Genomic DNA, 17,626 nt, shown 5'->3' on the forward strand with positions numbered 1-17,626 from the left:
TTTCTTTATTTACCTATCTAAAAAACAAATATTTTTAATCTACATTAAAGGGATAGTTTAGAATATACTGTCATCATTTACTCACCCTCTTGTCATTGCAAACCTGTATGACTTTTTTCTTGAATACAACACGAAGAACCATATTTTGAAGAATGTTGGTGACCGAACAACTGCGGTACCTATTTACAACTACTGTATGGACACAAATCCAGAGCAAGTCAAAGGGTTGTTGTTCGGTAACAAACATTCTTCAAAATATCTTCTTTTGTGCATTGCAGAAGAAAGTCATACAGGTTTGAAATGACAAGGGGGTGAGTAAAGATGGCAGAATCAAAATTTTTACTATCTGGTTAATGAAACAGAAATTACCACCTAATTTCTTTTCAGTCAAAGAGAAATTTGCTGTCCCTCACCTACAACAAAAACAGATATGGTTTGGCTAGGCGTAAACTACTATAATCATAATGTTTAATGATTTAATACTAGTTCAATAAAATCAAGTACAACTTGAGACTGAAGTCAACAAAAGGGTATTTGAGGAGGTCTCTGTCGATACCAGTAATTATTACATTACACTCAGAGATAATAAATCCCAACCTTATACATTACAAAAGGCATTTGCTCACAATTCATTAATCTAGAAACAAGAATGACACGCTAATATCTCTGTGACAAAGTGCTGACGTGAAACACTACGGAAAATCTGGTGATTGATTATAGACATGACGGATCTTCGTGCTGAGCTGGCGGCAGTCATCTCAGACTCATTGACTCTGACTAACAGAAACAGACACATCTGCACATTGAACATTTGTGCAGTCAAGCACAGAGCTACACTGTGTTTTGTGCGGAGATGAAATTCATTGCAACAACATGTGTAATTACTTTTTTCTCACTCTCTGGTTTAACCGTCACCAAGCGTCCGTTTAAAGAAAGTCGCAGACACTTCTGCCACTCTTTTTGCATATCTCACTCACAGCATCACTCTTGGCTTTCATGTAACTGCTACTGCTGCATGTAAATGCGTAAAATGTTGCATTAGTGTAAAAGTTTTGCAGGTTACATTTTTAGACAGAAGTCTAATGATGCTGCCTGTGATGAATGAGAAATTGGAGGTTGTGAGGACAAAAGAGAGTTATAGTTTAATTGGTCTGTGTGCCTTTGTTCATCAGTCATGGTCCGGTTTTTCAGCCGGAATCAGGGGTGGTGCGCAGTAAATGTTGCACATACATCAGAGCTATTCAACTCGGATTGTGGATTTCTCTTTCAAAAATGTAACAAAAAAACTGAAACAAAAGTAACCAAATACTTTGGGCTCACCATAACAGGAAACTATATTAGTACAAATGGTTATATACATTTTTACTATAGTTACTATGATAAAACCATGCTTAATTTTAAGGGTTAGAAATAGTGTTGGAACTGAGCTTCCAGAAGTAGGATATTCCTGAAAAAGAGTGTGGTCTGCTCCTGAAAACAACAGGCAACATGTTCAATTTCAGATGCCACACAGATGGGCACCATGCTTCAGTATGACATCCTGGCATGGCACCAGCAAGCACATCACCAGCTGCTACACTCCTCCTCCACACTGTTACTGCTCCACCCAACATTCTCCCAATCAATTCCATTAGCACATTTTTGCTTTCGCTTCATTATTCTAAACAGTCTTCCCCAATCTCTTCCCCCTCTGAGATCATCAGGGATACACAAAAGTAAACAACTTCTTATCTGATGATCAAGCAGTGAGTGTTTGACCAACCCATGTATGACCATGTATACGCATAACATTATCCGTGTTACTCCTGGAACAACCTTTCCATCAACCAATCAGATTTGAGGGTTTGGTGGAACGGTGATGTTATATATGTATTAATTAATGTTTTTCCTTTTGCATCTACTGAGTTCAGATACAAGCTGTTTGACTGTTACCTGTTTGTGTGCGTGGTCATAGGAGTTGATGTGGTTGTCAAACTCCTGATGTTTATGGTACTGCTTGTCACAAAGTTCACAATAGAAATTCGCCTTTGAATCCCCCAAGGCTTTTGTAATGGCTTTCTCCTTTTCAATGAAGTCCTAGGAAGAGAGAGGTAGAGTGAGAAAAAGAGAATTAGTTAGGCACGCAGATGCAATGATTGTACAATGAACTGAAATATGCCCACTCAAACGTTCCAAGGTTTGACTTTCATACTGTCTTTTCCTAAGAATTCTAATAATATTGACGATTAAATTGTTTAAAAATAAAAACAGTAAGAAATGAGTGGCTGCACATAAAATGCTCAATAATTTATATTAAGAATACATTGAAAAATCTAAATGTTTAAACTCAAATTTTAACAAAAATAAACAATTATTAAAATTATGATAATTTTAGTCTAGATGTCATATTCACCCAATATATGCCCTTTTGACCCTATAATCATAACAACATAACACATAATTGTGTGTTCTTTTTCAATTACTTTTTTATTCAAAATATTCTTGTGATCCAGAAGGTACAAAACACAGACACAACACACAGTCAATAGTCTCGGTAACTATTAAAGTTGCTCAGAAATGAGATTGATGGATCACCACATACAACATTCACCATAAGTATACACGTGCGCATAAAAACCGAGTCGCTCCCTCTAGGAAGGTCAATTTTTGCTTTGTTGCAAACTACACATAAAATTCAGCTAGCCAGTAACATCAAAGGCTTCTGCTATTAATTCAGTATCAAAAGTCTGCTTACATCAACCATATAAACACACTGTGCTGAGTGCTACAGTAAACACACAATCATGTAACCAGAGGACCTACGCACAGCCTGACCCTTACCTTAAACCTAAAAGACCAAGAGCCCTTTTTCACCATCTCGCCGAATTGTTTTCATTGCTTGATTGTTCAAACTCCATGCCGATCCATGCCAGCCAGTACGTAAATGGTTTCATTCTCCATTGCAGGGCTGATAAAGGCTTTTTGTAGAATGTAAACACAAACACGTCACACGCCCTTGGTAACACAAGAGACTGAGCTATAACACATCTGCGGGCATTCATTATCACGATTCATCATTCAGAGACGAGAACTGTTTGTAATGGTGCCGTGTCGAGCCAGGCTCACGTGGAAACATAACTGTAACCGTTTCATGCTGTGCTTAGAAAAATTTGGCGCGATGGTGGAAAAGCGCTCCAAAATGCCCACACTTTTCTCTCTTAGTCCTCACTAATCTAAAACTATACTAGTCAAAAAGATACATGTTCAAGTTCAATTTAGCATTGTCATGTTTTGTGCATGAAGCCATTTTTGCCCTTATCATTTTTGTTGATACAGAACACACACGCACAGCTTACATGGTGTTAAGACAGCAGATAACTCCAATACATAAGTTCAATTTCCTTTGTAGGAACAGTAAAGTGCTGTGTTGATCCTAATAGGCCCATCAGGGAATCTGAGGCAGTTCTGTTTTACATTGGCATGGTTCATCTGTAAGCAGCTCAGACAATGTCATACACGAGATGTCAAACTAAAAGAACATTTTGCATAATGATCGACTGCCAACCCCTAAGTGGCTACACCTGGTGACTGACCGATAATTTGAGGTTAATAAAACAATGGATGGATTTTGTCAGTGATATGCTGTCAGGTCTTTTAAACCCTTCAGAGAACTATTCATTATTAATAAATCAAATGAAAAATACAAATTATATAAAATATCTTAGCCGACTCTCTCAGGTTGGGGATACGAGCATAAGAAGGTTCTGTAATAAATTCATAAATAAAACACACACACACACACTCATGCACACAAAAATGTGACTGCAACTTCTAGTAACCTGTATAAATTACATAATCACATTGAGGAGGGCATTCCCATAGACATTCAAAATAGTACACACACAATCACGACTCAAATTATATGGACCCCAGATCTTTTTAAAACAGACTCCCAAAATGTATCACTTGCCCCCAACCTAACGTTACACTAAATACAGTCCCATAGATGTTTGGTGGACTAAACGAAAGAGAGACATAGTGCTCAGAAGAGCCACTTTGTACATCTGTCATTTTTACACGTGCCCCGTCCCTGAGACTCAAAACAACAGATGTTAACTCTTAATTGCTTTTGGATGCGTTTTGAATCAAAATTAGATACACGTGTCCTGGACTTAACAACCATGCCAGAAAAGCTCAGATGTGAGGTTGCAAAAGACCAGAACGTTAGCAGATCTAATGAACACTTGCCATCATGCACCAATGGCAGAGTGAGCAGAAAAAAGTTCATATATATAAATATATATATTTAAATATTCAATATAAATATATACTTTACAATATTTAAAAAAATAATATAGCTAAATTAAATATACTTCGATTGAATTATTTATAGTTTCTGACAATTCACTGACATCAGTGTACATTGGATAGAGAAAAACGTATAATACTATGTATCTTAACAGTATATTCTCTTTAATTTTTCCCCTAGTATTATTTTTATTACATTTTGATTATGATGTATATAAAGCTGCTTTGCAACAATGAAAAGCGCTATATAAATAAAATTGAATTTAATGTATTCAGCCACGGAAGAAAATCACAACCTCACCATTACTACCACCCTATTCAACCCATTAATCTACATGGACGAACACAGACAGAAATGAGCCATAGTTTATTACCCATCTCTATTATTCACAAAGTTCACTAACGTTGTTTACATTCAACAGCAATGATGAAATCTTATCAAACAATTAAAGCGTTAAGCTGCCTTGAGTTTTCATTAGGCAGTCAATGGCCGAATTATTGGCCGAAACAGGCCACGTGACATCAGCGTGTTAACGCAGCTCGGGCGTATCGAAGCCTGTATATTGCGTTCTTGGCACTGCTGGTCACATCGAAAGCATCTGAACTGAAGGAGGTTGGGTATCTCCACCCAACATTCATTTCATTACCAGACCAAGCATCGAGCAACATCAGGAGTTTGACAACCACATCAACTCCAATGACACGCACACAAACAGGTAACAGTCAAACAGCTGGTATCTGAACTCAGTAGATGCAAAAGGAAATACATTATTTAATATATATATATATATATATATATATAGCATCACCGTTCAACCAAACGCTCATACATGCACGTAAATTGACAAAGCATTTGTAGATTATCTCCTTAATGCCGCAAACACTCTCCCTTTTAAATTTAAACAATTTGTTGCTACAATTTAAGGCTTTAGGTTTCTTTCTTTCTCGTAACTTACACTTGAATTTAAACCGCAGACTGGAAAATATGAATAATGTTTTTGTTTTGAGGTTAATCGTCTCCTCTTTCAATTGACAAACATTTACAAATTGACTTTCAATGAGTTTTAATGAAAGACATGATCAGTATGCTGATTAAATGAGAGGTCAGGCTATTAAACAGACATACACAAAACAAACACACTAATTTAACGGAAATGTAATTGAATACCACGATAAAAAGCCAAATCCAATTTCAGCTGACAGCTTGTGTATTCTATGCCTCGCTGAAGTTCATTGTTTCTATAAATTAGAATATTGTAAATTGTTTCTGATCAGAGTGAAAAATATTTCATTTTAGCAATGCTATTGAAAACAATCACATAGGATTAAACCTCATATAATAACAGCAGGTGACTAGCTAGCTGACTAAAAAACTTTGAAATCCCTGTTTAAAAACTATAAAATATGAATTATATAAATCATAAATTAATATTATTCATTAAGATTAAATATTAAAAATAATCATAAAATGATTATATCTTATTTTATAATGTCATATTTTAATTTGAATGTAGCCCATTTAAGTGTATGGCCAAGATGTTTATCTTGTGCATGACCACTTGGTTTTGTCTTTGTTTATGTTGGCCATGTGCTTCCCTAGCCCTACCTTGTTTCTCTTTCTCACACCCCATTGTTTAGCTCCTTAATTTAATTTATTGTTTATTACCTTTATTGCTTCATTTCTGCATGTTTGTCTGCATTAATTAATTTCTTTGTACGTGCACTTTAATTATACTTTATTAAGTTATTTCTCATCGTCCATAGAAAACTATGCTCTGATGTAATACACGTACGATGGGTGATGTTATTGTTGTAAGGATGGATGAGATATATTTTGATAAAAATGCACCCGGAAATGCCAAAATTCCGTCTGGGTCCTAAATTGTTCATTCGTAAAAATTAATGCAGCCTCTGCATGTACTGAATCCTCTATAAAAGCAAATATGACATATTAGTCACTGAGATGGTGTCTGTGTGATCTAAACGTGTGACTACATTGATCACTAAGGGCCCATAATAAAGTGATGAGAGCCGACTTTGCATAATGAAACATGAATAAACTTGCAAACATATTTCTGGCAATGTAAAGACTCTGTTTGAATCTTGAGAAAGAAATGGACAAATTTTGAGAGAGGGAGGGAGATTCTGTGCTCACTGATCTTAACAGCACTCACATACACCATATAAAACACATGTTTATGATGAACAGAGTGCCAGGTGATGCAGTTTAAACATTAAAAACAAACTCCCTTACACTTTCTCCCCATCAAACACAAGCCAAACACCTGTACTACTAAGAGTACATACATACAACAGAGCATCTTTAAATTCATAGTTCACAAAAAACCATGAACTCACCCTAATGTCTTTCCAAACCCTCAAGCTATTAATTATTTCCAATGAACCACAAATGGAAAATCTTGTGAAGAATTATTATGTAGCCTGGTGACATAAAAACTTGTTCATAAATGACATGACTGTTGTGCTATATACTGCACTATTTTAAAGCTAGTGTCCTTAAAATGACAAGTTTTCTGACAAATTCACAGGTGAAAAATGTACATTTCAGTCTTTCTGTGCTGTAAAAATTACTGCACTCAAACTGCGCTCATTCGTGTTGTCTAATAGAATGTTCTAGAGGAAAAACTACTACAAGACAAGTACTTTACATTTATAAAATTGTTTGGGTTAGTTCTGTTATAAGTAAACAATTGGTGAATTTGTGAAACATTTCCTCAAGACTTTTGTGTTGGTATTCAAAAAGGGAAGATAGTCAAAGAGCTTTTGTAAATGAGAGAACGCTAATATTCTTTGACAAAAAAAGGCTACATTAGTTACGTTTCTCAAAAAAACTTGGTGAAAAGGATCCTTGAGTAAAGCAAAAGATGCATGTAATGACTAATCATTTAAATTATTCTTTACAAGCCCAGACTGGTTATTCACAGAAGCATTCAGACAGAGACAGAGAGATCTGTATCTTTACCCCTACAGAGAGTCTCAACACAGAACAAGACAGACTGGTGTGTAGATCAAGGAAAACTTCTAAGATCCCCGCTTTAATGGACATCCACTCTCCCACTGGTAAAAACCACAGGAACTCATTTTATCCCTTCCACTGAAACCTTCTCTTCCATCTCATAGCGACTGCCCGTTGGCATCTTCTACCACTTTTCATCGGCTTCAGAAGCATCATGCCCATTCAAACTGAGAGCCACATGCCCTGTAAGACTTTTGAGCCGAAGGGGATTTTTAACGCAACCTCATGCTAAAAATGTATGAATGATCTCATTGCAGGCTAAACAGAAATCATCCCACTACACATATTGAACAAATGAGCACACTTTTAAAAGAACTACTAAAGTTGTTAAAATGGGTTTTTCCCTTTCCTTCAGCCATGTATCGTCTCGCCGAGGGCTCCAAACAAATTGGTGCATTAAGCTCCTCGGCGCCCTAATCGATATCCCAACACAAGTACAGGGCAGCACTTCTGATCTGACTTTTGCCGCAAGATCTTAACAGAGCAAAACATTCTCTGAAACTTTGAACGAGTTGAATCAAGGCTACATCACCGAAGTTTCTATGTAAGCGTGTCTGAAGGGCAGCGTTGTGAGATTCTTTCCAACGCGTGTGGTGGTGTTTGTGGGTGTGTGTGTTCTCGACTGCGGACTAGGAATTTCAATCATTTTCCTTCCTTCTTTTGCTGCCCGTACAAACACCCAGGACAGAGAGAGGGGCAGTGTTCCAGTGAAGCGGACACACACACAGAGAGAGAAGGATCCCTGTGGGTCTCAAATTAAATTCCTATCATGTCAGGGCAGGAACAGGATTCAATAGTGTTTATTGGCATCTCTTGACCGGAGGGAAATTAAATTCCACTGGCTTGTTTCATCATGGACAGCAGGTTCGGCCCTCTGCTCTCTCTTCTCTCTCTCTTTCATTGGCTTTGGGTTAAGTGGTGAGGGCCCAGAATTGCCCCTAATTTCCCTGGTAATTTGCCTCTCTGTGAGTTTGAGTTGTTCTGCGTGTGCACGTATGTGTTTGTGCAGCCGAATCTTCTAGACAGCAGTTGCCAAAACCATACACCGGGGGTCGGCAACAGGCGGCCCGCTTGCCAATACTGGCCCGCCAGCAATAATATCTGGCCCACGCCAGCAGCATTATTTTGATTATTTTTCCCGCAGCTGGTTCTGAAATAGATCTGTCACAATCACGTCTTTAGTGAATTTGCCTTCTAAATAAAAGTACAAGAACCTTTTGCAGCAATTTTTTATTTTGAAATGAATTGAGAGCTTTTCATTTGAAAAGTTCTAAAGAGTTTCTAAGGAGTCTGTCAATCACTAGACACACTTCATAAAATGAGTGGTGTGAAAAAACGTACAGTGAATCATTGAAACGTTTGCTTATAATGCAGGGCCTCAGCACCAACACGTCAACTATAACAAAGCAAATTCAGCTTCCCTTTTTTTTGAAGGTTTAGACTCTTTGATAGTGCCATTTTCTCTCAACATCTAGCTAGCTTAAATGTTAACATCACTCTGCACACGACATAATAACGTACCCCCAGCAGGCAAAAAAAGATGCAGCTTAGTACGTGAGGAGTGTAAAAATAAGGCTACGTAAAAAAAATATAGAACTATTATGTAATTATATATCATTATATAATAAATATATTTGTAGTTGCTATTGTAGTTGCATTTTTCACAAATAAATTTCTTAAATTATCCTTTGACTATGTTCTGGGCAAAAATTTCTATTGGCAACATTTTTTTCCCGATGCCAAACTTACTTGCCGACCCCTGACATACACGTTATCAGAAGTGGAAAAAGTACAGAAATATTATACTCAAATACTACAAAGTACTGCTACTATGATGAAATTGTACTTAAGTAAAAGTAAAAAGTAGCTTGTTTAAAATGTTCTTACATTTTTGAAAGGGGGAGGGGGACCTCTTCTATTTTGTGCAACCCCAACAATAGTCATATTGTCTTGTTTCACAGAATCATATAGCAGAAATATTGACTAAACAATTCTTAAATCAATATACATTTTCGTCAGAAGCTAAATTAAGCCTTATTTTCTTAATAAATTATCAATTGTACACACTGCTAAGTTTCAGTAGTGAAACCACGTATAAATCGTTCTACTCAGGGATCCACGTTTGTATGGAATGAGAGTAAAGGCCGAAGTACAGTTCCCATTTAACGCGCACGTGAGGAACAGCTTATAATGCGCGTGACGGATGTTTTGTCATCAGAATCGTAAGCGCATACTGTTCTCGCACCGCCAGAATTTCTATACCTAGCATACATTCCATTTCTTGCAGTAAATAGTTTAACCCTGGCAACCATGTCCTCTGAGCATCGATTCGAGGTGGGAGAAGAAAACCTGACCCCAGTGGGCCCGGAGAGTTATTGCAATATGTCGCAATGTGCATGCGTCAATACCGCGTGTACGAGTCGAAAGCAGTATGCTTTGCAAGGCTGCCCATTTGGCTTTATGCATAAGCTCACGTAAACGTGAATAATCTTTTAGTTTTTGCAACAGTTTTAAATGTGATGATTTATAGTTTTAACCTGATCGTTACCATGGCAACATTTTTGTCATTGATCGCAGTGAACAAGAAACATGAATCCCAAGAGTTAAATCCTGCTGTTTTCGGCCAAAGTATATGCTTTATAAACACATATGCTCACCTTGTTCCGTTCTGCGAAGCGCGTTCACGACATCCCGTGATACGTAATTACGTTGAAAAGGTCACGCTTGACGTTGGTAGGGCAGGACAAATAAAATCCCTCTCATCTTCTCCTCCGCATCAAAATCATCAGATAATCATTATTTTACCTTTGACTAAGTATTTGCCTATGTCTAGCGTGACCATTTCAACGTAATTAGGTATTACGCGAAGTCATTAACACGTTTATGAGAACAGAGCAAGATGAGCATTTATAAAGCATATACATTTATATTTCATATAGAAAATGATCGATCGTTCCGCTAGATAAGACCCTTATTCATCGTCTGGTATCGTTTAAAGCCCTTTGAGCTGCACTGGAACTGTAATTTTGACCTTCAATCTTTTGTAGTCCATTGAAGTCCACTATATGGAGAAAACTCCTGGAATGTTTTCATGAAAAAACTTAATTACTTTTCAACCTAAGAAAAAAATACATAAACATCTTTGATGACAACAGGGGTGAATAAATTATCATGAAAATTTATGTTGAATGTGAACAATTCCTTTAAAATATAGCATCAGGCACAAATGTCATTTTGACTTTTACTGTCCAAACTTCGTATTAGTTACCAATACAACAAGGGTAGGATAATTTTTTACCTCTCCATTCTTGCACATAAGGACTTTTTTAAATGCTAGTTTGCAAATGGTTGCTTAAATATGGCCAGGGGTTTACTTCATCGTCTTCGATGGGGTTTAAAAGCTAGTTAAAATAGTACAAGTACACAAAAAACAACTCAACACAGTAACGTGAGTAAATGTAATTCGTTACGTTCCACCTCTGCAGGTTATCATCTACGTGAATGTATTTACCTAAAAAACAAGATTAGATCAAATTGGAGACGCAGCGACCGGTTGTAGCCCGACTTGATTTATTCTCCTCAGCTTTTTGTCGTTTCTACCGAATCTGATGTAATCTCATTCTCAGAGCTGAGACTGTGGATGAGAGAGGACGATTTGGGCGCTGCCATGTATGACAAAAGTTTTAAAAAGAAGATTGAAAAGCTCAAGCATGAGCAGAGGCAGAGGAGAGAAAGACATACTGCACAAAGTAAAAGAGGTCAGAGATGTGGTACAGTTATTGCAACGTTTTAGATGTGTTGATAGGCAGCAAGTTCAAGTCTGGCCTGCAGAAATAAACTGACATTTAATGGAATTGTACTGTTTTATTTAGCGTATGTTTTTACGTATTTTTGAGATTATAATAAATTACTGTAAACATTTTAAATGACACATGAAACTATTTTACGTTTATTATTTAATTATTTTACGTTTTTCTGGCGCCTCATCTGCCGGAATATTACCATTTATATACTGGATATTTTTTACAGTGTATCCTGGATATTGTTTACAGTGTATCTCTCTCTGGTATTTACATCCATTTAGTAATTTCTGTGTTTAAAAAAAATGCTAATGGAATAGTTCATTGCAAACTCTACACTTTAGCGAGGGCAAGATTGCTTGTGAATAATGAGTTTAATTTCTATATGTAAAATTTCTGAATCATATGGTATTTTGTTTATTCACTTTTGTAAAGTTTCTTCTTTTTAGAGCCTGGCGACAGTGTTGTGTACTGTAAGTACAATGTGTTCTTACTGTGGAAAAGTAAGTGCTTTCTTTAAGGTAATAATGAATCACTATCACAGTGATACATGTGGAGAGAGACAGAAAGAAAGAAAGAAAGAGATGGGAGACGAGAGCGAGCCAAAGAGAGACGGAGTGTGTTCAAGTAAGATGTAGTGGAGCGACTGGCCCACATGCCTGGATCTGTGATGTACTTACTGAGTGGCTCGCAACGGCACGACCATCTGGCCCCAGCTACAGGCAGACTGATGACTACTGCACTAACACCCAGATGGGATTCACAGGCCAGCACCCGGCCAGCAAAGGCGCCCACTCAAACATACACACGTATACAAAGAGATCAAACTCCAAATGAATCAAGCAACACATACAAATACAGCATAAACACAACAAAAACAGAGGAACATCTCACACGTACACATCCCCTGATGTTTCTAACTATAGCTGAGGGTGCGCAGTGTCTGTGTTTGGGGCGATCAATTGCTGAGGAGAAAACCGAGACGCGGGAAATGAGCCAATTATTCACCAGCTTAATCGGCCTTACAGGGGCGTCACAGTGTGTTTGTGTGTGTGAGTATGTGTACAACAAGCTCACTTGAGTTTGACCTTCCACTCATCATATCAGAATGTTTTAAAGGCATAAAACACACTGACAAACAAACATATACAGATCAGTAGTTTACCACAACAGCAAACTCACACATTTGGCCAGATTTCAACACAACTGGTGCGGACAGGAGTCAAGAGCTTTACAGAGCATTTGTAAGTGAATCCAGATGGCTGTAGCAGATTTCATCTAACCACATGACCTTCCATACACGCTCCGTCATATCACACCGGACCTTTGAATGGTGACCATAACCCCAGAGCTTTGCTCCTCCTCAATTTACCTGCTGTTAGTAATTAAAACTCTCCATGTGAAAATTAGGTTTCTTAAAATAACAGAAATAAAAGAGAAAATTAATATGAAGCGACGCTAAACTAGACTTTTGACTTTCCCTGCTAATGTCTCTGATGCTGGTCCACACAAGGCACAGAAATCAGAAAAATCTGGTAAAACCAGAACTCAACTTCTTTGTAAGCTCAAAGACTGTATTTAAGCAATTATTGATTTGACTTTTTCAGATAAAACTTAAACATAAATTCTCCAATATTGTATTTAATACATTTTGAAACATCTGTTTATATTTATTAAAAAATATCAGTCTATCCAAGCGTTTGCTATTTAAAAAAAGGGGAAAATTCATGTGGGTCCAGTTTATGAAATTAAGCTGAATAGATTGCGAATTGCAACCAACGGCTCACTCCACCCTTCAGCCTTCACCCTTGATCCAGGCACTAAGGTGGCTAACACAGGACTAAGATGTTGTCATGTTTTCCGTTTCTTTGCCGAAGGAGATAATGTATTTATGAAACACGCTCTGTAGAGCAGTTTGGGCTGCTGTAGAAACAACATGGCGAATTCCATGTTGTAGACATGTATGTAGACAGAAATAGCTTGTTCTAAGGTAATAAAAACATAACTCTTTATTATGTAAGGTCTGTATATACGTCTGAAGACATGGTTATGCATATTATATTTCATTTCTATCAATAGATCCTCCAAAGAATAAAACACAACACCTTTATGGCTGACACTTGCATAGAATTGGCCATTCGCTTATTAGTGCTACTAAAAAGGAATGAAAGAGAATAACACCGTAAATGAGAGGGAAAAATGAGAAACGTGTCAGAATCATAAATGAGAACAAATGTGAAAATCAATGTCTGAGTGTGAAAATAGCGATTACAGACAGACTCAGCAGGTCTATCTATCCTGAATACAAACTCTGTCATCTGTTGTGATAAGTGATGTCTAGCTGTCAAGACAATCCCTGCTGCCCAAATGCTTGATGTTCTTTGTTCTGTCATTCCTACTATATGACTACTTATTCTTCTTGTGCGCTGATGTTGTTTACGGATAATGATATTTATAACTGGAGTTTCAAGGGCTGACAGTCAAATCTTGCTCACATTTGCTGATCTCTGCCGTCTTACTGCTGATCTTTCTTCGGCTGATATTCCTAATGCTAATCTCTCAGTGGCTAAAGGTTTTATTGCTGACCTTTCTGTCGCTGAGCTGCATATTGCTGATGAAAGGGAATAAAGAAACCCAGTATATTACAAAAGGAGAATAAAGCAGACACAATAATCCTACACAGAGGCAAACACACACAAGACTGCCAGTGTGTTATACTGTATGTATCGAGGGATATGAGAGCGGATGCTACTGCCTCATTTATCATGTGAATTATTATATCTGCCGACCTGTTTATGATCATTCTAAATAAGGAGGTAATCCAACCAGCAGTGATGACTGGGATCAGGCCAATATATTTAATCTGGCTCAAATGATTAAGTTAGTGGGCTGCTTCACCGGTTAACAGACAGCACAGGACCTGCCATCATCAAATGGGTTATTACTCACCTGGAATAAAATCAGCTGGATCTCTCTCTCTCTCTCTCTCTCCTTCTTTTATAGGGGCACAATATGTGGTCTTAATTAATAGGAATTCTGATTAATTTCTTGCCTCTGCTGCGTATAAAAAGATTGATAATGATGTGGAGAAAAGAACACTGAATATACAGAAGAGAAAGGAAAATAACTATCTTCACAAATGACACAATATCAAATGAGCAACAAACACGACTTTTTTTTTCAGGGAGTGAATCATCTGAGCTGTCAAGATATCTTTTTGTGGTTTCTCCACGGTGAGAACTAAGAGCCAAGCCTCAGGCAAATGCTGCCCCAGAGGAGAAGAGCCAAATCTGGGTTAACTTTTTTAGTGCCCCCCTCTTCCTGTCAAAACAAATCACAGAGTTTAGAATCAGCATGAAATTTCTAAGAGCATTCAATGCCGAGGCTTTTAGTGCCTGAGAACCTTTCCCGTACCTTTGGAAATGGAGCTCAAACTGTCTGCAATGTTCTCGGTAGTTCGGGCATTCAATCACTTGAATTTGTTTCTTTCATATTTCACTGATACCAAAGGGGGGTGAGACAACCTATTAAACAAATAAATGGGCCCTCATTTTTATGTGTCGGAGAACAAATGCAACATCCTGTGATGACTGATACTTTTCCAATGCAAATGTCTGCAGCAATAAAAAACAAGAATACACCCCCTCACCAATACAAACACATGAGCTTTGTTGTGTAGACTTTCTATTTACAGGTATATATGCATTTTGCAGATGCTTGAATCCGACTTTAGCGATATTTATTAGCATGCATGTTTGCTGGGATCGAGCCCATTACTTTTTGCATTGTCCGTGCAAAGGTCTGGAGAAACATTACTTTGAAAACTCTTTGTTTAAATGAACTTGACTTCTTAGATTTAACTTTTTGTAAAACTTTTCTCAACTATGTCAAAGGGTTTCTCCATGTTAACAACAGTGTACAGTAACATTCCTAGAGATATGTTTTAATGGAATAAAACACAGATGTGTGCCAGCACCCAGCTTTGGCTGAGATTGCTCTAACACCAGACCTTCAGCTGTACACCCTAGATGTCACTTCAACTGAACACCTTCCAGAATTAAACAGCCAACTTCTCTTTACACTGTGGAGAGTATTTCTATCTACGTGACACTACACACATACAGCTGACATAATAATTACAAAACGCTTTGAATAAATGTGTCTTGTGTAAATCTTTATTGAGAAATGAGTCTTACGAGAAATACAAATTATATACTGCCAGTATTTATTGGTTATTGCTTTATTGGCGTCATGTAAGGAAATATTACCCCATTTTTATGTCAAAAAGCTTCTTGTATTCTTCATGTATTGAATAAAACATGTTAAATAGTGTGGCTTTGAAGAATTAAATAATAACAAATAATATATAAACAGTTCAACAAATAATCAACATACAGAGTTTTTTCTACTCATTAATTACAATTACACAATTTGCTCTTGAATGCTTGTGTGTGCTGGCATATGGTCATCATAAATGTTCTGTTTCATCATTTGGTCTCCGCTTGCCACTCTGAGGAATGTTTGTTTGAAGATATGTCAAGATGTTTGCGTGAGCGTGCCTTCGTGTTCCTGTACAAATGAAACCTTTCAAGTCTAATTACTTTGGTTGGAGTAAAATGAGGATTTGCTTGCCGGTGCTGTCATGTGTACTCTGACACTGAGAGCGCGCTCGGCTCTTTAAGTGCTTCGGCATAATCGCATGGCAGCTGGACAGGAAATGGGACCCGATTGACAGAAGTGTTCTGCGATCCTTCTCATAACACAAACACGTATTTTCTCTCATGTCTCCCCTCAACATTTATTTGCTGTGTGATGATTGATATTTTCTGTGGCTTTCCTATCCAATAACATCAGGTCTTTACTGCATGATGCTTAATTTTTCCGTCCAATTAAACCATCTATAGTTCCTGACATGCAAACACTAACAAAACATTGCTATACAACAAAGGGAAAATAGCTGCAGGAAGATTTAAAGTCCCCATGAACAGGACGTTGATAACCGAGCAGAACTGGCAACTATTCACTTCTATTGTATGGACAGAAATACAATGCAAGTGAATGAGGGCCCGTTAACAACATTTTCACGTACACGTACATCTCAGGTATAAATCCCATAACTCCATATTCTGAGATTTTCTTTCATTAATTATTACTATTGGTGACCCTTCCTTTTTGTCTGTGTCTGGTTTGAAAAAATATAACAAATATAAATATTACCCTAGTGGTTAGAGTGTTGGGCTTGTGATCAGAAGGTGGCTGGTTCGAATCTCAGTGCCAGCAGGTCATGACTGAAGTGCCCTTGAGCAAGGCACCTATCCCTGATTGCTCTGCAGTAATGTGCCACTGAAAAAAAACTACTTGTAAGTCACTTTGGATAAAAGCGTCTGCCAAATGAATAAATGTAAATGCTTCTGTACAAGCTAGGATCTTGCCCTTCTGTTCCCTTTTCTGAGCGCTGTCTTTTCAGCACCCCAAAGTGTAGTAAAAGAGGTCAGCACCACGGACAGCGGCACTAAGCCTGAACCTTCTGTTAATGGGCATTTCATCTGTTGGGTTATAAATTAACCTATGCTGGGTTGTTTCAACCCGAATGCTGCTTTGTTTTAAACCCAGTGATAGGTCAAGAATAAACCATATGCTGGGTTAATTTAATCCAGCATTTGGGTTTGTCCATTTGTGACCCAACGATGGGTTGAAATAAATAATGTGTCAAGGTACCTCAAGCTATTAGATTTCGGAACAACTTGCCAACACTACTGAACATCTGCTGACAAATGTTTAGACAAATGTTATGTTTCCCATACTGATGATTGTTTTCATGCCAAGACAATTATAATAGTGGACCGAGAAGCATTTGTATATATTAGATTAAAGAGATACCAAATGCATGATATGAATGTTTTAAAGGGAAAACAATTTTAGTAGGAAAAAATACAGTCAAAAGTGCCCCAGAACTGTTTGCCGTCCTACATTCTTCCAAATGTCTTCTTTAGTGTTCAACAGAAAAAAAAGACAAAGATTCTATCTTTTAAGATCCCTTTAAGTGCTCACAATTCCTGACACTGACCATGTTTCCATCAGTAAAACATGAACACTGTACAGTAAGTTCATCATCTTGCCTTCAGTTTCCCAGTTTCACTGTCAACATCCATACAGATAGTCGCTGCTAATTTGCATGAATGTAATTTTCAACAAGAAACATACAGAGAAAGTTTTGAATGGTTGATGTAGCTGATCTGTACTCAAATCATTAACTTCATTGAAACTGCCAGCAATTCATTAAAACCTGACCAAAAGCAATTCTGAAAAAACCTAGATACGATGAACCATTGAGAGCCATAAACAATACATGTCTTTTGTACAAAGAACTCTGTATACTCTGCAGGTTTCATGGCGGGCTAGAGCCTATCCCAGCATCAAGAGTACAACCTGGACCGTTCTTTAAACTCACTTGGTTTACACTGTTTGTAAGTAGATGCAAACATGCTAAAAAACAGCGGCT

General features: G+C 37.5%; 1 protein-coding gene across 1 annotated transcript in view; it reads right to left on the reverse strand.

Moving 5' to 3' along the window:
* The window catches only part of znf804b (zinc finger protein 804B), a gene marked incomplete at both ends in the record, with an annotated part of 74,268 nt that overhangs the window by 15,115 nt on the left and 41,527 nt on the right, over window positions 1-17,626 (reverse strand). The window contains one exon of the mRNA XM_079469009.1: window positions 1,933-2,076. Within this exon, the coding sequence (XP_079325135.1) occupies window positions 1,933-2,076 (144 nt within the window). The remainder of the gene's footprint in view (window positions 1-1,932; window positions 2,077-17,626) is intronic.

The sequence above is a fragment of the Barbatula barbatula genome, assembly GCF_947034865.1.
Source record: "Barbatula barbatula genome assembly, chromosome: 12".
In the NCBI taxonomy this organism is placed as follows: Eukaryota; Metazoa; Chordata; class Actinopteri; order Cypriniformes; family Nemacheilidae; genus Barbatula; species Barbatula barbatula.